Source organism: Halichoerus grypus, chromosome 12, assembly GCF_964656455.1.
Source record: "Halichoerus grypus chromosome 12, mHalGry1.hap1.1, whole genome shotgun sequence".
Lineage (NCBI taxonomy): Eukaryota > Metazoa > Chordata > Mammalia > Carnivora > Phocidae > Halichoerus > Halichoerus grypus.
Genome location: NC_135723.1, coordinates 34,996,261 through 35,018,365, shown reverse-complemented (window position 1 = coordinate 35,018,365; position 22,105 = coordinate 34,996,261). Strand labels below are relative to the sequence as shown.

The 22,105-nt window shown below is 38.8% G+C and overlaps 1 protein-coding gene across 4 annotated transcripts in view; it reads right to left on the bottom strand.

Moving 5' to 3' along the window:
* The window catches only part of CDK14 (cyclin dependent kinase 14), a 543,473-nt gene that overhangs the window by 412,129 nt on the left and 109,239 nt on the right, over nucleotides 1–22,105 (bottom strand). Inside the window, exon 1 of one of the 4 annotated variants that reach the window (XM_036071484.2) lies at nucleotides 20,597–20,735. The exons of 2 other annotated variants lie outside the window; for them this stretch is intronic. In XM_036071484.2, coding sequence (XP_035927377.1) covers nucleotides 20,597–20,665 — 69 coding nt within the window. In that variant the 5' untranslated portion in view covers nucleotides 20,666–20,735. Of the gene's footprint in view, nucleotides 1–20,223; nucleotides 20,382–20,596; nucleotides 20,736–22,105 lie in introns of those variants that run through there. One more of the 4 variants, XM_036071486.2, reaches the window with a different exon arrangement.

Sequence of the window (22,105 nt, the reverse complement as noted above, 5' to 3'; positions counted from 1 at the left end):
AATGAAACCAAAAGCTGGTTGGTTCGTTTTCAGAGAAGATTTTTTAAAAAATAAATAAATAAACCTCTAGCCAGACTGATAAGGACAAAATATAAAAACAAATACTGCCAATATCAGAAATTGGAGAGGCGTGACATCACTACAGACCTACAGATAATTATGAACAACTTTATGCCAATAAATTCAGCAACTTAGATGAAACAAATTCCTTGAAGGACAAAAACTACCAAAGTTCACTCCAGAAGAAACAGATAAACTAAATAAATCTATGTCTATTAAAGAAATTAAATTTGTAGCCAAAAACCTTTCAACAAAGAAAAAGCGAGGGTTAGGCAACACTACTGGCAAAGTAAACCATACATTTAAGGAAGGAATAACACCCAATTCTACAGAAACTCTTAAAAAAAAAATTAAAGAGGCAAGAATACTTTCCAACTTATTATATGAAACAAGCATCATTCCAACCCTATAACCAGACAAAAATATTATAAGAAAATTACAGACTGATTGCTCTCATGAATATAGATGTAGAAATCATTGGCACACTTCTAATAAATTTAATCCAATAGTATGTAAAAAGGATAATAAATCATGAAAAAGTAGAATTAATCCCAGGAAGGTGAGGTGGGCTTAACATTCAAAAATGTGTAGGTTACCATTTTAGGGGCGCCTGGGTGGCTCAGCTGGTTAAGCGTCTCTTGATTTCACCTCAGGTCATATCTCAGGGTTGTGAGATCAAGCCCCACATTGGGCTCCGCGCTGGGTGTGGAGCCTGCTTGAGATTCTCTCTCTCCCTCTCCCTTTGCCCCTCCCCCCACTCCCACTCACGAGCACTCTCTCTTTCTCTCTAAACACACACACGCACACAATGTGTAGTTTACCATTTTAATAAAGAACGGTAGGAAGTCTCTAAAATGGTTCCCAGTGATGGCCACTTCCAGGTATTCACACTCTCATTTAGTCCTTGAATGTGGGCTACTTTTGGACTTGTATCCAATAAATAGGATATGACAGAAATCATGGAATATCACTTCAGAGAAATAATAATAAAAAGACTGAGCTTCTGTATAGGTACTCTTTCCCTCTCTCTCAGATCACTCAGCCCTAAGGAAGGCCAGCTGCCATGCCATGAGGCGGCCCTGTCAAGAGGCACATGTGCAGAAAGACTGGGGCCTGAAAACACCAACATGATCTGTGCTTTCAAGTATAACCACAGCTCTGGCCTACTCCTTGATCAAAACTTCAGAGAGACCCTGAGCCAGAGACACCCAGCTAAGGAGTACCTGAATTCTAGACCCACAGAAAATGTTAGATAAACCATGTTTGCTCTTTCAAGATGTTAAGATTTGGGCTAATTTGTTATGCAGCAGTAAATAACTAATACATAGATATTTTTAATCATATGATCATCTCAATAGACTCAGAAAAAGCATCTGACAAAATCCAGTACCGATTTATGATAAAAACTCAACCAATTAAAAATAGAAACACAGAATGGCTAAAATTAACAACACAAGAAACAACAGGTGTTGGCAAGGATGTGGAGAATAAGGAACTCTTGTGCACTGTTGGTGGGAATGCAAACTGGTGAAGCCACTGTGGAAAACAGCACGAGGTTCCTCAAAAAATTAAAAATAGGGCGCCTGGGTGGCTCAGTTGGTTAAGCAACTGCCTTTGGCTCAGGTCATGATCCTGGAGTCCCGGGATCGAGTCCCGCATCGGGCTCCCTGCTCCGCGGGGAGTCTGCTTCTCCCTCTGACCCTCCCCCCTCTCATGTGCCCTCTCTCCATTCTCACTCTCTCAAATAAATAATAAATAAAATCTTAAAAAAAAAAAAGTTAAAATTAGAAATACCTTATCATCCAGCAATCACACTACTGGGTATTTACCCAAAGAATACAAAAACACTAATTCAAAGGGATACATGGACCCCTGTGTTTATAGCAGCATTATTTACAATAGCCAAGATATGGAAGCAGCCCAAGTGCCCACTGATAGGTAAATGGATAAAGAAGATGTGGTATATACATACACTAGAATATTACTCAGCCATAAAAAAGAATGAAATCTTGTCATGTTCAACAACATGGACAGAGCTAGAGAGTATAATACTAAATGAAATAAGTCGGAGAAAGACAAATACTGTATGATTTCACTCATATGGGGAATTTAAGAAATAAAACAAACAAGCAATGAAAAAAATAAGAGAGACAAATCAAGAAACAGACTCTTAACTATAGAGAACAAACTGATGGTTACCAGAGGGGAGGTGGGTGGGGGTATGGGTGAAATAGGTGATGGGGATTAAGGAGGGCACTTGTGGTGATGAGCACAGGGTGATGTATAGAAATGCTGAATTACTATACTGTACACTTGAAACTAATGTAACATTGTACGTTAACTAACTGAAATTAAAATAAAAACTTTTTAAAAATAGAAGAAAATTTCCTCAAGCTGATTAAAAGGTATCTACAAAAAAAGTAGAGTGACATAAAAGTTAATGGTGAGAAATTGAAAACCTTCTCCTACGAACAGGAACAAATCAAGATGTCCACTCTAATCTGATTTAAAATTGTATTATACATTCTAGACAATGCCACAAGGCAGGAGAAAAGAAATAATAAGCATCTACACTGGAAAGGAAGAAGTAAAGCCGATTTTATTCACTATCATCCATGTAGAAAATCCAGTGAAATCTACAGAAGAAAACCCACTAGAATTAATAAATAAGTTATCAAGGGTGCAAGATAGAAGATCAATATACAAAAGCATTTCTATTTCTAGATACTAGCAACAATTAGAAATTTAAATTAAAAAAACAATTTATGAAAAATAAATAAATAAAATAAAAAACAATTCACAACAGCTTTGAACAATGTTAAATATTTAATGATAATTCTGACCAAATATGTGCAAGATCTATACACAGGAACTACAAAACATGGCTGAGAGAAGTAAAACCTAAAGAAAAAAGAAAAAAAAAGAAAGAAAGAAACCAATTCATCGGTCTTTTCAATTTACTGTGACACTTTTGGGAAGAAGCTAATCTCTGTTTCAGCCATAAAATATTACTAGTTTCTTAATTTAAAAGAAGATTTACATATGCATATATAAATCAAATGAGGTAATAAATGTATATAAAATGATAATATAAAAAGATGCATATGTGGACTGAACTGATACATGGATAATGGGAAAATGGCGACCATATCTGGACTACAACTCTATCCTTGAAAATAGTACCAGGAAGCAGAGCGCCACAGAAACATCTCTTAGTTTTGCAAAGGAGAATATGGAGCTAACCCTACATTCCATTTAACCCTATATTCTATTTCTTATTCAAGGTCTTTAAACCGTCTTAGTAAAATATATTTTATCAGATAGAATATTGGTTTTTCTCTATATTTATAGGAAATATGTGTGAAAAACTTTTTCTAGAGACCTGGGGGACATTTAACGATGCAGTATAAATCCGTAACACATGTACACCAACACAGCTACAGCAAAAAATATTAGCAAGGGCTAAATGACAAATGTCACTTCAACGTGTCAGCAGAGGAAAGAAGAGCTGTGAGGGCACCATCAAAGCGGAAAGAATGAACTTAATTCTTAACGAGTTCACAAAATCACACAAACCCATATAAACCTTTCATTTGCCGTTCTTTGTGCTAACAGTTCTGGCAAAACTAAGACTCGCAAGGTTATCTGTTAAGTTTTGGAGACAGATGTACCCTAACTGGAATTTGGATAAATCCTCTGAATCTGTGCAATTTAAACAAGAGATATTCTTACGGAATGTACTGCTTATGTCTTTCCTCATGCTTTATATTAAGGGCCCTACACTTACATGTTCAGTCAGGTCGCCTCTCATTTCACAGACCTGACTATAGCACACTTGATAATTGTAAAAATCAGTGTGAACTACACACTGTGGAAAACCAGCTTCTCTAAAGCGTTCTACCATTAAGGCAGAAGAGTGGCAGCCTTTTCCTAATTTTGAAGGGAAAGAATATTTCAACAAAATTTCCTAAACTTTAAATATTTCCCACAAACATTCTTAAGCACTTCACATTTATCATTTTGCCCTCTACTAACAAACAACAAAATACAAGCAGAAAACTATCATTAACATAAAACAAACTTCTTGGAAATAGCATACTTATATGGAAACATGCCTATGGTTGTGATTTTCTTTGCTACATTCACAACATATTTCTTGATAGTTAGTTCCTACTTCATATGTTCATTTTAAAACGTATCTGTAGGCCACAGTGGTTTGCAGAGTACCACGCTTTCCGGGTACTCTGCAAATACACATTTGCAGAGCACATTTGAGACTCAGAATCTTCTTACCCAGTTCCATGCAGGCAACAAGGTTGTCCACGTTACTGCACCCTTTTCCTACCGTGCCTTGCTCAGTGCCTGGCCCACCAGAAAGCTCATTAAGGTTCTGTCAAATTAATGTATCAGATGTGAGAAAGTTCATTCAAATAAGCAGTCTTCTTGCTGTTGCTAAAAGGACTGAAGCTCTGAAACATTTCTTATCCAAAAGCTACTGTCAAAAAGATAGCAGTCTTGACACAAAAAATAATAAACATACATATCTGTGCATAAAATACTAGCAACAAAAGTTTTTTGTTTTTTTTTTTGTTTGTTTGTTTTTTTAACGACAAGCTCCTTGTAATAGGCAGAATTCTAAAATGACACCTCATGTCCCTCGCCTTTGGAAGGCAGCGATGCTCATGACTATACCCCAACGCAAATTTCTCACCTTTGAATAATCCCCTCCCCTTTGAGTGTGAATACGATGAGATATCACTCCCATGATTATATTCTGTGACGTGGCAAATGGGTGATTATCCTGAGTGGGCCTGACCCAACCAAGGCGAGCTCTTTAAAAGCAGAGCGTTTCCTTCAGCTAGTCGCAGGAAAAAAGGAGAGATGTGATCTGGGTAGCCTGGAAGAAAGCAAACATGTCATGCTGTGAACTGAAATGGGGGCCACATGGCACAGCACTGGGCGAGCTGAGAGTGCTCATTGGCTGACAGCTAGCAGGAAAATGGGGACGATGGTCCTTTTGCAACCACAAGAAAATTACTTCTGCCAACAACTAGTGAGCTGCTCAAGAGGATCCTGAGCCCCAGGTAAGAACCACAACCATGCCCAACATCTTGATTTCGAGTGAGCCTGCGGGCAGAGAAACCAGCTGTGCTGTGCCTGGACTGCTACAGAAACGGAGCTAAGAAGCTAGTAAGTTTGTGGTAGTAAGTTACACAGTGATAGAAAACTAATACGCTCACTTTACTGAAATTGCTTGAAGTACTTGGACATTTGAGCAGAATGTTCTTAGGAACATGTTGCAGATACCACTTTCTGAATTTGATATACTACTGTATCCAATCCAGGAAAAAGTCAGTGACGAATCTTAGGACCATCATCAATAAATGACCATATATTGAGAGCTTTCTCCATCAGCATTATAAAGCCCACAAACAAGTTCTCTACATAATTAAGGTTATACACAATTAATGCTGGTCTCCACATTGCCTGGGGTTTATGTGAATAATACCATTATCAGCACCTGCTTTGTGCATGTATCTTCATCCAGGAAAGTAATCTATACTTGAATTTTCCACATAGGACAGAATGACTATTCTGGAAAAGTTTCAAGTTTCCAATATTTGGGACAAACAACTTAAACACGATCTAGCCAGCTCTGCTAACCACAAGCAGAACAGAAAGAAGCATCCAGGCCCTTCATAAAGATACAGGGAGCCGGCCTTGTTGACCTCATGAGCTTGTCAGGCAACTCACCCTGCAGACCCCGAAAAGATGGAGGGGTTGGGTCCAGAGAAAGATGCGGGCCAGATGAAGGAAGAATAGTACTCATTCCCCTGAGAAAGCTGCAATTTCTGGCAGCTTGAAGAATAAATTTATTGAAGAACCCAGGGCACATGAAGAGAAGAGTGAGCACACTGGAGTCCTAGCAATGAAAGAGGGTTCTAGAAGTCAGGCGCTACTCCCCGGTGCCCAAGTCTTCATCTGATTCCTTCTACCAGCCTGCTAGCAACATAAATAAACATTCCCCCTACCCAAATAGAATCTCTTCCCACAACAAAATGCTTATGCTCAGTGCAGCAGAAAGTCTTGAAGACACATAAAATCTGATACTATAATAAAACTAAAGGACAGAAGCATGATATGTCAAACTGGGAAAAATCAATGGGAACCCATAACCTCAAAAAGGCAGATTTTTCCAACCACCAAACAGTAGCTCTTAGCTGCATTACTAACTTTCATGTGTACCTCTAGAGCCCAGATTTTGGTCTATGTTCCAATTCTCCACTACGAAAAAAGAGGAATCTTTGAAAGGTAATCTGATTCCAGTTCATGAGGCAGAAAACACAAAACAGCTGTGAAATATCCAGCTGTTACCAGAAAACTAGGGTCTTTTAAAAAATGTCAGGGGGCAATGCTAGAAGGGACAAAGGAGTGCCTATAGGGATTCCTAACAGCCAAACTGGGATTATGTATTTAGGCATCACAAGGAAAATAAAATTACGGTTAAATGGAACAAGCTGAGTTAGGGAAAGACCATTATGATTTTAAAAGAGAAAAGTTAATATAAAGGGCAAAAGGCAGTTATGAAATAAAAGAAGCATGAACATAATAGGATATGGTTGGTTTTAATCCATGGAAGTGCATTAAATAAGGAGGAAGGCAACTAGTGCTAAAAAAAGTAGGAACTGTACCCAAAGCAGGAATGGCTGTTCAGGGCCTTAAGAGAGCCCACGCAGCACAAGTGTAGGAAGGGCAGCAACAAGGACATGCTCTAATACCAGGGCAGGTCAATATAACACAATAACAGACTGAAGAGTATGCCATGTTGCCTAAGCAATGTTTTACAAAGAACATGCCCAGTGGAGAGAAACCAGATCACAAAGAAAACTTCTATGAAACCAAGGCGGGAGGCATTTTTTGGAAATGAGTTAAATTTTAATAACTAAGTGAAATTTAACCCTTAAAACAAAAAAACCCAACTGACTGCTTACCAGTGACGCAGATCTGAATCACTGTGGAAAAAGCAACCAAGACCCCAACAGTGAACAGCTCAGATCCTATAAGCCCAGCTGTTCTGAGAAGCCACTGGTTTGTGGATCTGTAAAGATTACACAACCCCAAGAAGATTCAAAAAATATTACTGAAACCCCTGCAAATAATTTAAATAAGTAGATCTATAACCCTAGGTTATAAGGTATACAAAGACATATAGAAATAATAATAAACTTAATTAAACCCACAATGTTGGTGTTTTAAATAGGATGAGTGTAAGTACAGTAATATAATTTGCAATAATCATATTCGTGCTTGTTTTCTTTATTTGTGTCATCTTCAATTTCCTTCATTAATGTCTTGTTTTTAGAGTATAGATCTTTCACCTCCTTGGCTAAATTTATTCCTAGCTATTTTATTCTTTTTTTGATGCAAATGTAAATGGAATTGCTTTCTTAAATTCTCTTTCCGATAGTTATTAGTATATAGGAACACATTTCTGTGTGTTGATTTTGTATCCTGCAAATTTAATAAATTCATTTTTTAGTTTTAATAGATTTCTGGTGGAGGGTTTAGGATTTTCAGTAAGTAGTACCATGTCATCTGCAAATAGTGACAGTTTTACTTCTTCCTTTCCAATTCGGATGTGTTTTATTTCTTTTTCTTGCATAATTGCTACAGCCAGGACTTCCAATACTATGTTCAATAAAAGTGGCAAGAGTGGGCATCCTTGTCTTGTTTCTGATCTTAAAGGAAAAGCTTTCAGCTTTTCACCACTGAGTATGATGTTTGCTGTGGGTCTGTCATGTATAGCTTTTATTATGCTGAGGTACATTCCCTCTATGCCCACTTTGTTGAGAGTTTTTATCTTAAGGGGGTGTGGAATTTTGTCAAATGCTTTTCCTGCAGCTGCTGACATGATCATATGATTTTTATCCTTTGTTTTCTTAATGCGACAGATCTGTTTTAACAGGCAAGAACAAAAGTGGAAACAAATGGGAGTATATCAAACTAAAAAGCTATTGCCCATTGAAGGAAACCATCAACAAACAAAAAGGCAACCTACTAAATGGGAGAAGATATTTGCAAGTGATATATCCAATAAGAGGTTCAATCCAAAATACATCTCTATAGAACTCATACAACTCAATAAAAAAAAAAAATCTGAATAAAAAATGGGTAGAAGACCTGAATAAACACTTTCTAAAGAAGACATAGAAATGGTCCACAGGTACATGAAAATGCAAATCAAAATCACAATGAGATATCACCTCCCCCCATCAGAAAGGCTAGTATATTAAAAAGACAAGAAATAACAAGTGTTCGTGAGGATGTGTAGAAAAGGGAATTCTCATGCACTGTCGGTGGAAATGTAAATTTGTGAAGCCACTATGGAAAACAGTTTGGAGGTACCTTAAAAAATTAAAAATAGAAATACCATATGATCCAGCAATTCCACTTCTAGGTATTAGTCCAAAGAAAACAAAAACACTAATCCGAAAAGACATCTGCACACCGTTACATCAAAGCATTATTTAGCCAAGAGAGGGAAACAACCTAAATGCCCATCAACAGAGGAGTGAATAAAAAAGATGTTTTATAGATATAGTGTATATAAATATTATGGAATATTACTCAGCCATATAAAAGAATGAAATCTTGCCATTTGCAACATGAGTGGACCTAGAGGATATGATGCTAAGTGAAATTCAGACAAAGACAAACACTGTATGTTTTCACTTATATGTGGAATCTAAAAAACAAAACAAACAAATGAAACAGAAACAGATTCATAGATACAAAAAACAAACTGATGGTTGCCAGAAGGGAAGGTGTTGGGGATGGATGAAATAGGTAAAGGGAACTAAGAGGTACAATCTTTCAGTTATAAAATAAATAAGACATGGAGATGTTCAGCATAGGGAATATAGTCAATAATATTGTAGCAACTTTGTATGGTGACAGATGGTAACTAGACTATTATGGTGACCATTCTGTAGTATATATAAATATCAAATCACTCTATCATACACCTGAAACTAATACAATATTATATGCCAATTATTCTTCAGTTTAAAAAAAGACTCTTCTCAAAAATTATCTTTGCTCAGAAGCCTTTGTTGATTAAATCCCACTCACCACTTAGTTTGCTCCAATATTTTGTGTACCTGGGACTATAATTATTCTTTTTGTGATACTTTAACCTCAACAACTTGACTGTCTCCTCCAGTTGGCAAAGACTGTGTTTCTTATTTATTTTATAGCAACCCCCCCCCCCACCACCACCAGCCAAGAGCACCTTCTCCTTTAAATCTCCACTTGAAGGGTCTAGGAAAGGTTTTTTACTAATTTACAGAAAGTAAGGGCTTTACATAGATTAAGAGTGGTTTTCTCAAATGATAGGGTCAGAAGAAAACACCTTTGGTACCTCTTCCCAAAGCCAATCACAGGAAATAGCTGGGCTATCAGTACTGCCTGAAAATAATAGACATTCCAATATTAACGGGAGTGAGGCTGTGTCTTTTTATGACTGCACTTTTGTTCCTTGTGCCTGTTGTTTGGAAACTAAAGTGATAAAATTTATATAAGCAGGGATGTCTCATGGTACTTGAAGGCAGATAAAAAAGAAGCAATCATCACAAATACCAAAATAAACTTCTGGGTTTTTTTTTCCAGTAAATTCAATAGAACCTAGAATTCAAACAAGGTTAGAGATGCACCCACTTATGTGGGTGTTCATCTGAATCAATTATTTTGATTCACTCATAATTAACAGGAGTCTGTACATTAGCTGGCGGACTCAAAACTCAGTAAAAATTGTTAGAAATTCAAATAGTGTTGGAAGCTCCAGAAGTCACAGTTTGACCTACGATTTTAGCTTGGAGCTATGGAAAATCCAGACAATTGTCTACCAAACTCACAGCAGTGGGTTTGAAAGAGCACAACTTAATTCAGTTACGGTTGGCATTCATTTCAAGTGAATTCATTCAAGCTGAAAATTGTCCCTTTGAATCAACCATTTTCTGGTGATCGGCATTTTACTGAGTTCATGGTGCGATCTTCTCCACTTCTTCACCCCACACTCTTCATGAAGACAGACACCAGGGAAAGAACTAGCTTAAAGGACTCTACGATGACCCACAGCAAATATGCATGATGAGTCAGGCAGTAAGCTAAGTCATGGTCTTCTGACATTCATGGAAGAAATATCCATGACCAGTCCAATACAAAGCTGGCGAATATAATTAGGCAAAAATCTTGATACTGCAACAACTCTTATGTTTGTTTTTCCCCTCATCCATTACCCTGTGAGGGTCTGATAGGTTTCTCCTACTCAGTGTCTCCTCTCAGAATCTGCTCCCAATAAAAAAAACCCATCATCAGTCATCTACAAGCTTTTGAACACTTAGAATGTAACCTGTCCCAGAATTATCTGAACTTCAAGCATTATAGAATAAAAAGCTTCATTCCTTTTAAAAAGAATTTCAGGTATGGGTGCGTAGGTGGGCAAGGTATTCTGGTGGGGGTGGGGGTGAGGGGGTGGAGTAGGAGGAATTCCTAATGCTTCTGGCATCATAACCCATGACAGCTTCCTTCATCCCTAACCTCAACTTGCAAGATCTAAAAGTATGCTCCCTCTCTTTGCTTGTGGTCTTCTTTTTCTCGTGTGTGTGCGTGTGTGCATGCGCACAAAGGTGGCAGTGTGAATGGTTACACGGAGCAAAGATATGGGATGTGTTATCTCTACGTACATAAAGGGATATATGCATGGGTGTATTTTTACTTACAGCTATGTTTTACCGGAACCAAGATCTTTTTGTTTTTTTTAAAGGTTTTATTTATTTATTTGACAGAGACAGAGAGAGGGAACACAAGCAGAGGGAGTGGGAGAGGGAGAAGCAGGCTTCCCGCTGAGCAGGGAGCCTGACACGGGGCTCGAACCCAGGACCCTGGGATCATGACCCTAGCCGAAGGCAGACGCCCAACGACTGAGCCACCCACGCGCCCCCGGAACCAAGATCTTGCCTAAAATCACCTTCAGAACATTAGCTAAAATCCAGGCAAAGCCTCCTGTCTGCATATGTCATGTAAGTGACTAAGAACAAGTCACTTACACTCTCTGCGTCTCAGTCTTCTCATCTGTAAAATGAGAGAGCTGGAGTAAATAGCTCTTAAGATCTTTTACAGCTCGACTCTCCTATTATGAACCTGAGGCAGCAGCTGACAGCCGGTAAATGATTTTAAATAGATCAACTACGTAAGGCCAGACACGTAACCTCACTTCCTTGTGCTTCCTTTTACATCCCGTTTCCCTTAGGATTTTAGGTTTAGGAGGAAGGCAGACAGGTTCAGACCACGAGCACGAGCACCTCCTGACCTCTCCAGGCGCTGTGGGTCTGCCTTAGCTCCAAAAACCCAGCACTGTGACGGCGCCCTGGACCTTCTGGCCGACAAATCATCTGCGAGCAGCGTGCGCAGTGGTCACATCGTAGGACGTGTGGCAACGCCGGTTCGGGTGACTAAACCCCAGTCGTGTCCTTATGTCACTGCCACTGTCACAGCCAAAAATGCCCTCGCAAAACCACTAGGGCATTTTTAGATTGTATTTCATCATCTGTCACTTAAATAAACACTGTCTTGCATGCTTCCATATAAGCCACTGTGGAATTTGTTGGCATGTGTTCAGTTTGTTTTGCCGGGATGGGAGGAGGTTTTTGTTTTGCTCTGCTTCTCATGTGTTCCTTGTATTTCTATGACCCAAATGGAAACACCTTGAGCACAGAAATCACCATCTTCCATTTCTTTAATATTCTGGAAAGCCCAAAAGATGGCAAGAAATGGGTGTTCTGTTAATATCTACTCAAAGATGGATTGTTTTCCTTATTATGAGTCTTTCCCTTTAACTAAACAGAGGCCGTGAAAACAGTTGGTCCTCCCTACCTAACAATGTGGCACCTTCTGAGCCCAGATCTTTTCCAGTCAATGGAAAGGCTTTCCCAGCTGTTCCTGCTCACCAGAATTCCACGTCTGTTACTGGGTTTCATTTAAAAATGCTTATTTTTCTACTGACTGGTTTCTTTGGGGTCTGACCTAATTTCATTTAAACCCTGAATCCACTGGCTACTGGACACAGGTGAATGGAGAAGTCCTGAGGACGCTCGAATCCTTTATGCCACTTCAGTGACCACAGGTTTGTTACAGCCCTCACTGGGCTTCAATGCTCTACCACCAAGGGTCTTGATGATTGTTTGGCTAGTTTTATTATGAAATATTTCGGTGGTCTTCTCAGCAGCTTGAACGCTAATATACGTTGCTAAAATAATTTTACTTAGTTCCTTTCCCTTCTGTTATAATTATACTCTTGAGGGGCACCTGGGTGGAACAGTCGGTTGAGCGGCTGACTCTTGGTTTCCGCTCCGGTCGTGATCTCAGGGTCGTGGGATCGAGCCCTGCGTTGAGTCCCGCATCAGCATGAAATGGATGTTTTTCTCTCTCTCTCTCTCCCTCTGCCCCTCCCCCTGCTTGAGCACGCCCATGCTCCCTCTCTAGAAATAAATACAATTTTTAAAAAAATAATTATACTCTTGATTTTAGATATACGTGATAGTTTGCTTACAGGTTCGTGTAAACAGATGCTTCTACTTACTGACCTCTATGTTCTTTATTTCACCCAAATCATAATGATAAATTTAACACAACGTTTGATGAACACAACTGTAAATTATAAAAATGCCCCATTGTTAGTTGAGGCCTACATAGATTTTTTTGGAACGTAGCTATCTTTGGGAATCAGGATTTCATCCAGAATATTTTCTAACCCCTTTCTGCTGTGGACCAGCGGTGCTGGCAACACCTGGGATCTCAATGCCACCCCATGTCCCCCTCAAGTCCTACTGAGTCAGAACCTGCATTTGAACACAATCCCCAGGGGATTTGTGTGCACGTTAAGAATTGAGGTGCAGTGCCCTACACCATATAATGATAGATTCTGCTGGTATGGCCAAATAAGAGATTGAGATTGTGCGAGAGGTCAAGAGTTTAAGAGGCAAAATTTGTTTCAAACTCTGGGTACTATATGAGTGATAATCATTTCAATATTCATTGGGCAACATTTTTACTCAAACTTCCCACAAAAGGTCATGGCAATTTCATATAATTTTTAATATAATTTTGAAATATTCTGAAATAAAATTGTCCAACAAGGTATATCCAAGATATTTACGAATTTTTTTAAAGCAATGGGATCAGAGTAAGTGAAAAGCAGAGAAGAAAGAATATACATGAGTCACAACCACATCTGTACCATTTGTAGAAATTTGTGGATTTGTGTGTTTCTAATACAGAAGCATTGTTTTGCCATTGACTACCATATCTCTGACAAAAATTACCACAAAATTATTCTAAGGAGATTTGAACCCAAAATCTTGCTTTGCTCTTTAATTACCAGAGTTTATTTGGTAGCTTTGGGAAAAAATAATAAAATAGAAGGAAGTCACTTTAGGACCTAGAAACAACATTTTAAAAGGAACTTACATTTGTGAAGTGTACCATGTATCCTAAAACAGGTCCTCCCCTGGAGAGGAGGAAAAAAAAAAAAAAAGCCCTTTGCCTACCTGGCATAACTGAATATGTCCCACCCTAGATTGGATAAGGGACAGGAACCCCTATTTACAAATAGAAGGACATGGCAATTCTGTGGAAGTCTGGGTGGCTTTCAGTCACTGTTTCCACTAAAAACATACTCTATATCCCAAAAAGGTCAAGAGGAGAAAGAAGATATGTGAATTTTCTCTCACTTGGCATCCATAATTATATACTGGCTAAAACTCCATCATGGAAAAAAGAGTCAAGAGTGTAGCATTCATATCATATGGCCAAATGAATATATAGTGCTGGGAGATGAAATACTACAATTGACATCTGTATTACCTACCCTCTCCCATTTATAGCCAGAGGGCTCAGAAATGGGGCACATGAAATGAGAATCCCCACACGAAGTAAGGGAGTGGCTTTGTTGAGATTCCACAAAGCAAAAGCCTATTCCAACGTACAAAATTCTCACAGCTGCAGTGAGGAATTGGAATACCCATTCTCGACAAAACAGAAGACTCAGGCTACACAAAGTGGCTCACAACATGGCTAATTAGTTTCTTCATCAAGACACTATTCCCTTAAAGCTCTTATTCTAGAAAAGAAAAAGTCTGTTCCTGCAAATAAGAACCCTTTTCCCCTCTCTCACAAAATTTACAGGTTTAAATATAGTTATTCTTTTTATTCCTAACCTGAGAAAGGGAAACCAGAGTGTTTTCAAAGGACCCCACGCCATGCAGAGGTGTGAAATAACCTAGCAAGAAGGACTGACTAATATAACCTACAGCGATTTTAAAATGTCTACCATGCCAGAAGTACTAATAATCAATAAACAGATCAGGCTGAACTCCAGATTCATGGCTGTTTGAAATCATGAACATGGTCCAGGGTGCGTTCTACCTGTATACATAGGCTTACTGTTTGAGGTGGTTCTTTTCAGTTTTTGGTTTTTTTAACATCACAAGGACCAGAGAAGCTGTCATCTGTCTCAAAGGCTGTGGAAACTATAGTCTCAGATACCTTCTGAATTGTTTTGTTTCTCTTCTGAATTTCATTGCACCACCCATAGCTTCTTTGTACTAAACCAGGCTAGTTCTTCCTTCATGTTTATACCTTTCAAATATCTGTAGCTCGCTATTCTGTCCCTCACGTAGGATCAAGCATCCACAAGGCATAATAACATTAAAAATGGAAACTGAAAAAAGACACTACTGGAGGTACTGACTGATCCATTAGGGCCTGAATTTCTTTCCCCTGGTAACCATATGAACAGCATTTAAAAATAAAGATTATAAATATTTTTAAATTCCTTTCCGGAAGGAGAAATAAAATTGTGTACTATCTTTTGACTCTGAAACAGATGGGTATATTTATAAATAAGCACAACTTCTATCTCCTCACCTACAATAACTATCTTTTTAATAAAATCTAGATGTATTATTAATGCTTAAATAATAATTTAGTGACTAATGTCAAGAGTGATGCTATAAAGTTTAAAAGTTTAATGTTTTTATTCTAATAAAATAAATTGAGATACAAACCTGACCAAAGAATTCAGAAAAATATAGGGCATCACTCAATATAGGGTTGACTTTTGAAGCTCTTAAAATTTTCAGAGAATCATATATGGGTCACTAACCACACAGAGCTTATGAAGAGAAACACAGGGAACAATGAACCTTTGGGGAAAAAAATGGAAGTCTCTTTCAGTGCAGGTCCATCTATTGTAAAGAGCTAAAATTTCAGCAATAATAAATTTGACAGCAATCCATTAATAATAAAGTCCTAGCTTATTTCATGAGGGCTGGTTCTGTCAACCTTTCCTATGACTGAGAAAAGTCAATAGTGAATCCGGACGGAGATCGTCAAGGTGAATAGAGCAGAGCAGTGGGGTACACATATCCTGCTGCTCGTCTGCCACCTGAAAATAAGCCTCAGTGCTTCCAGGAACATTTCACTGTCCTCTTTGTACTTTAGCAAGATCTCATTTAGCTGAGGAAAAAGCTGCTGGGGCAAACTTGTATCAGCGGGGCAGAGGAGGAAGTTTATAGAACATATACCCTTCCAAAACCTACATGATAAATGGAAGACCGGAACACTCTTTCAAATCCTCTTTTTATCCCCTCAAACACAATAACACTAATAACTGTCATATATGCTCAATAAACAAGCAAACTGGGAAAGGATAAAACTTGGGCAAGATAAATTCAAGTTGAAAGAAAAGAGAGATGGAAATGAAGGATTTTTAGATACCAATGATAATGATGATGGTTCTTATGGAGCTCTTATTATGTAACAGCTACTTTGAAAAATGCTTTATAAGTAATTTCTCAATCTCTACAACAGCCCCATGAGGTATGATCATTATTCCGAGTTTACAGATGTTTAAATTGAGGCACACAAGAACAAAGTACCATGTCCAAGACGACACAGAGAGTAAGCAGAGGGAACAAGATTCATTCCAAGACTCTGACTACAAAGCCCAAGCTCTTGACCACTGGGATGTCTTCCTTACATGTTCCCTGGGATTTATATTTCAGGAGAAATAAGCAAAGGCCAGACCTATCCACAACACTTCTCTCATTCTCTCTTCTCCTGATGCAAAAGAAGGCACTTTTAAAGCTGAGTGAAGTAAGTGCTTTATGGTCTATGGTTCTCTCATCCATCCTCCCTTCATCCCTTGCTACTTCCACCACCTAAACTTAACATGCCTTTGACTGACCTGATTCTGAATCAGCCTCATATCAAAAGTTAAGGCTGAACAGCAAAGTAGTTAGGGTGGGCAGAAAGCATTAAAATCATTAAAAATGACAGGCTGATGGGAAGATGGAATGATTCAGGAATGAGACACTACCATGTTGAATCTTCCTTTCCCTTATATGTTTGTGTTTCCTGAATACAAGTGTGGACATAAACCACTGACAGATCCAATCCAAGAATCATCAAATCAGTCGATGGCAGATAAATGGATACCTCTGGGAGCCTTAACCTGGCTTTCTAAAAAGGATTCTCTATCATAAAAACCATCTGGATTTAAGATAAACAGTATCCGGAAGAAATCTGAGAAAGAGAATGCTATATTGACGAAACCAGGCTTACCTCATCCAATGGAAACCTGCTTAATTTGGCAAAAAGCTTATACCCTCTCCTATTCCTCTCTGCCCGACTCAGAAGATAACATGAGGTTTTCAGGTTGAGCATTCACTGAAAACAGCAGTGGGGAGTGAAGGAGGGTTTGCAGTGGATATCAGGAGACTGAGTAAAGTCTCCCTCTCCCACTGGATGAACCAGTGGTGATGAGCCAAGTAGACAACACACTTGCTGAAGAACCTGCCAATTCTAAGAGTCTGCAGAAGGACCTCAACATGATCAGAGAGAGTAAGGGAACTGAAGCAGAGGGGGTGAAATTCAAATGTTAATAATGACAAAAGCCACAGTCCAGCCTTCCACTGAATATTTCAGCTGACTGTTTCATGTCAAGAACTGACATGAAAATCTAAGTAGCCCAATTACCAGGCATGTAGAGAATCCAAGTGTAATATATCCACAGATTATTCCCTCAGTGAATTTCTATTCCGCATTTCCTGTCCCTCCCTGCAAGCTTTGAGTTTTAGTATCTCTAAATTATCTATTATGGTGCCCATATGGAAACTTGACTTAGTGAAATCATATAAGGGGGAATTCTGCTGTTTTTCCATATAAAGATCAAAGCCTATATTGGGGCGCCTGGGTGGCTCAGTCAGTTAAGTGTCTGACTCTTGATTTTGGCTCAGGCCACGATCTCAGGGTTGAGATCGAGCCCTGCATGGGGCTCCATGCCCAGTGTGGAGCCTGCTTAAGGTTTGCTCTCTGCCCCTCCCCCCCAGAAAAAAATCAAAGCATATATTAAAAAAGTAATGAAATTCTGGTACATGCTACAACACAGATGAACCCTGGAAAACATGCTAAGTGAAACTGACCAAACACAAAAGGATTAACGCTGTATGATTCCACTTGATGAGGCAAATCATAGACACAGAAAGTAAACTAGAGATTACCAGGGACCAGGGGGAGGGAAAATGGGGTTATTATTTAATGGGTACAGAGTTTTTCTATTTGGATGATGGGAAAAGTTCTGGAAATGGATAGCAGTGATGGTAGCAATACCTTGTGAAAGTACTTACTGCCAATGAATTGTATACTTAAAAATGATTAAAGAGGTGAGTTTTGTGGTAAGTAGATTTTATACCACAATTAAAAAATGAAAAAAATCAAAGCATACAATATCTGTACTGCAATTGTCCCAAATGAAAGAAACCTACTCCAAAATTTCTCCTGGAAATATCTTAAAAAGGAGTACAGTACATGGTAAGTTCCATGAGGACAGGTCCCAGATCATTTTGACTCACTCTTAACAGAGCAGTTACACCATTACACAGTAGACTCTCCATAAATGTTTGTTTAATAAATGATTAAAAGAAAATAGAAGGAGTCTCCTAGAGAGAAAATGTAATATTTAAAAAGCATCAAATTTACTTATTCATAAGAAAGAATAAGGAGCATATTCCAGAGAAAAATACCAATGCTACTCTATCTAAGCTCCTTCAGGGAAGGGAGTGTATCAGTTCATTGTACTTCCTCACAGCAGGTCTTACAATGTCTTACACATAGTAGATGGCTAATAAACGTTTGCAGAATGAGGAATTAAAAAGTGTGTAGATTGTGGGGCGCCTGGGTGGCTCAGTTGGTTAAGTGTCTGCCTTCAGCTCAGGTCATGATCCCAGGGTCCTGGGATCGAGTCCTGCATCAGGCTCCCTGCTCAGTGGAGAGTCTGCTTCTCCCTCTCCCTCTGCTACTCCCCTGCTCGTGCTCTCTCTTTCTCTCTCTCTCAAATAAATAAATGAAATCTTTTTTTAAAAAAGTATATGATTGTAAAATCAATGTCATATAACTGCTCTACTCTTCCCCTTTTTAAAAATTACTTCTTGCAAATGTACAATTCCTTCTGTCATAGGGCGAAAAAATAAACCTCACAGCTTATACAAAGTGAAGGTAAAAATATAAATAGCTAGGACATATCACTCTCAGAAAAAAAAAACAACACAGAGTACATCATCTTTTGAACAGAAGAAAAAACTTTTTTTCAGAAAAAAACAACTGAAGTATGGAAAAGAATAGCTTATAGTTCATGTTGACTTTTTAGGAAGTAATAAGTGGTTAAAATAAAACTTGAATTCTCTTTGGAAGAAAATCCAAATATTCATTCCCCAAAATCAGTGTCCCACCTTTGTAATCAAGAGTTGAGTAAACATAGAAGGATATTTAAGGCTCCTAAGTGGCCCCCCCTCAAAAATTTCTCTCACTTATCTATCAAGTAATCATGTGTTCTTTTTTAAAAATACTAATGTCACAAAATTATACACAACTGGCTTATGACCAACATGCTACAGCAAGTTACTGATGATTTTCTCAACGGATATTCACTATCTGCATCATTTATTTACATTTTACGTGATTTGCTGAGTTACAGTACATGTAAGTAGAATATTTTTAAAGCAAAAAATCAAATCCTGACACCCTGGATATTCAGCACCTATACAGTAGATGGATCCTAATAAATCCACCAGGACCATGTAATGTAGTTGTCTCACTTTGAATAATATTAAAATATGTTCTGCAACTTCAGCTGTCCCCCACCCCCAATACTGTGTGCCAATTAACAAAGGAAATAGAAATGCCACCCCTGTAGATACCAAGGTTTACATCTCTGTCTCTCAACTGTTATCCTCAGCACAAGCAGGTAAGCAGCATTTTGGAGTAGCCTGTCTGCTAGCCCAGTCCTTCATGCATGCGGGGTTCTCCATTAGCATCCAAAATGCTCCCAGTCCACGATTAGAGCCAGCACTTCAAGCAGAACTGCATGAAGGATGATCACTTCCGTACATGAAAGCATAACCACTCCAGGTGTAATGATGCAAAATACCAGCACACTGACTTCTGCCAGAAAGCACAGACTTAAAGCAGGTACGTTTCTGTGCTCTAGAAGGGAAGCGGGTGGAATGAGCAAGGAGGAAACCCCACAGCCCTAATACATTAGAGATGCTTATTCCACTCAGATCCAATCCAGCTAATTCATGGACATCAGTTTACCCAAATGAAAGAAGTGGTCTCCCGTCCTTCACTGGCTTGACTCAGAGGGCATTCAGCCAAGCAAAGCCAGGCAAAACAATCTGTAAGATCTCTTTAAGCTGTAACAAATAAGACGAGTTTCAGAAGAAATAACACTCAGCTATGGCAAAGAAGCACAAACGCTAAACCTTTTCCTCGTCTTATCACTGCTACTGGTGTTTACAAACTACAAGCAGTAGCCTTGGGAGCCTCAAGAGACTCTCCGTGAGTAACCTCCTGTCGGATCCCTAATTTAAATACCCCCTTGATCAATCTGTGATGTTTTTTGGCAGTTAAATAGAAGGGGGTGAGTGAAATGACATGCATAAAATGAATCCTTTTCAAGTTGTAAATGAGTGAGTCAGGATTCAGACTTGCCGAGATGCTCCAAATTAAAACCCCTGCTCTAATTTTAAGCATGCTCCGTCTTACCGTTTTGCTGTTGTCTCTCTCAGGCTCGATTCACCTGGAACTCTTTAACATGTCTCTAGCAATGTGTTTGCACCAGGCCAGGCTCATACAGCAACTGAATTCACATCTTTCTGCACTAGCAAGCTGAAATGGTACGGCCGTACTACAACCAAGAAAGGGGGAAGCAAAAGCAAAAAAAAAAAAAACCACACACACACACAAACACACACCAGAAATCACCTAAGAGAAACTAACCTCAGTGGAATAAGACCAAAAATAGTTCACAAGAATACAAAGGGCATGCTAACATTCAGTATCAATAGCTTTAACAGTTCATTTCTCCCCCCAAAAAAATCTAGTTGTTTTTTTTTTTCTCCAAACACGATGGACTTGCCTGTGGAGTTCCCAGGAAGGCAGAGTAACCAGGCTCTGCAGCAGCATTGCAGCCAAAGTAACAGTGCATATGCTGTCCAGGCAATTCACAACACGGTCTCTTCAGAAAGATATTGATTTGCAATGCAGGGCTGCCTCAAAAGAATACAGAATGGGAGCCAAACAGCTAATGGTGATTGCATAGGAGGAAAAACATTTAATCAAGGGGATGTACCTCATCATGCTCAATTCATTTTTTAAAAAGCACTGGAGGAAGCCAGTAAGGATCTTGAGTGACAACCTCATTAAACAATAATCTGAGGTCCTATAGCAGGCCAATGAAGGCTACCATCATTTGTGCTGCAAAAGCCACTAAAATAGTTTAATGTGTCTATGTGTATATATTTTTCATATGCAAATGGGGCATAATGAGAACTCTAAAATAACCATGCACCAAATAAATGAGGTTAAAAATGCACAGGTGTAGCACTTACAGAACCAAAGTGATAAGATACATAGTTACGAGCCTACAGAATTCTTGGTTAGAGGGGTTAGCGCTTCTGTCACTCCCAAAAGTAAAATGCCAACACAAAGCAGATCTCACAGTCCTTGGGTTAATTATGTCAAGTCATACCACACAGTGCTGGGTGCTGGGTGGCAAGGAAGAATGCCAAAAGGCTACTCTTATAGCGACCCCTACAGGAGAGTGATTAAGCTACAATTTGTCTTTGTTGAAAGTACTTCCTATCCTCAAAATACAGAACCACGAAAGGATATAAATTAGGCTAAGACACAAGAATATAACTGAAAAACACTTTAGGCAAGAAATTTTAAAAGTTTAAGCATGAAATCTGACATCACAGATACTTAATTAATTAAGAGATTAAAGTACAAGAGGAGGTAACTACTGTGTCCCTGGTGAGCAAGCAGCCGATACTCTCATAGCCCCCAGGACTGGGTGCACTTACAATTAGAAAGCTCAGGGAAAAGTGTTTTCCCTTCACATCCTAATTGGTTTAAGGAAATCATCTCCCACGGCGCCTGGGTGGCTCAGTCGGTTAAGCATCTGCTTTCAGCTCAGGTCATGATCCCGGGGTCCTCCCCTGTTCATGCTCACGCACTTTCTGTCTCAAATAAATAAAATTAAAAAAAAAAAAGATATCTCCCATTTGCAAACCATTTTCACCTTCATCCTTTTGAATCACACTGTGAAGATACTGAACTTTATTTTTTCTGCAACACAAAAGTTCATTCAAAAACTTACAAAAAGTTCTTCAAACACAACTATTATGTGCTTCCTTTTTCAACAAAGCCAAGAGAGAAAGCTACCTCTTTAATATCTGAAAACTACTGAAGTCCATGAGCACCATTTCTGCAGAGGGGACTTCATTGCTATAAGAATCTGAGGGGTTTTTTTTGTTTTTTTTTTGTTGTTGTTGTTTTTAAAGGTTTTATTTATTTATTTGACAGAGAGAGACACAGTGAGAGAGGGAACACAGCAGGGGGAGTGGGAGAGGGAGAAGCAGGCTCT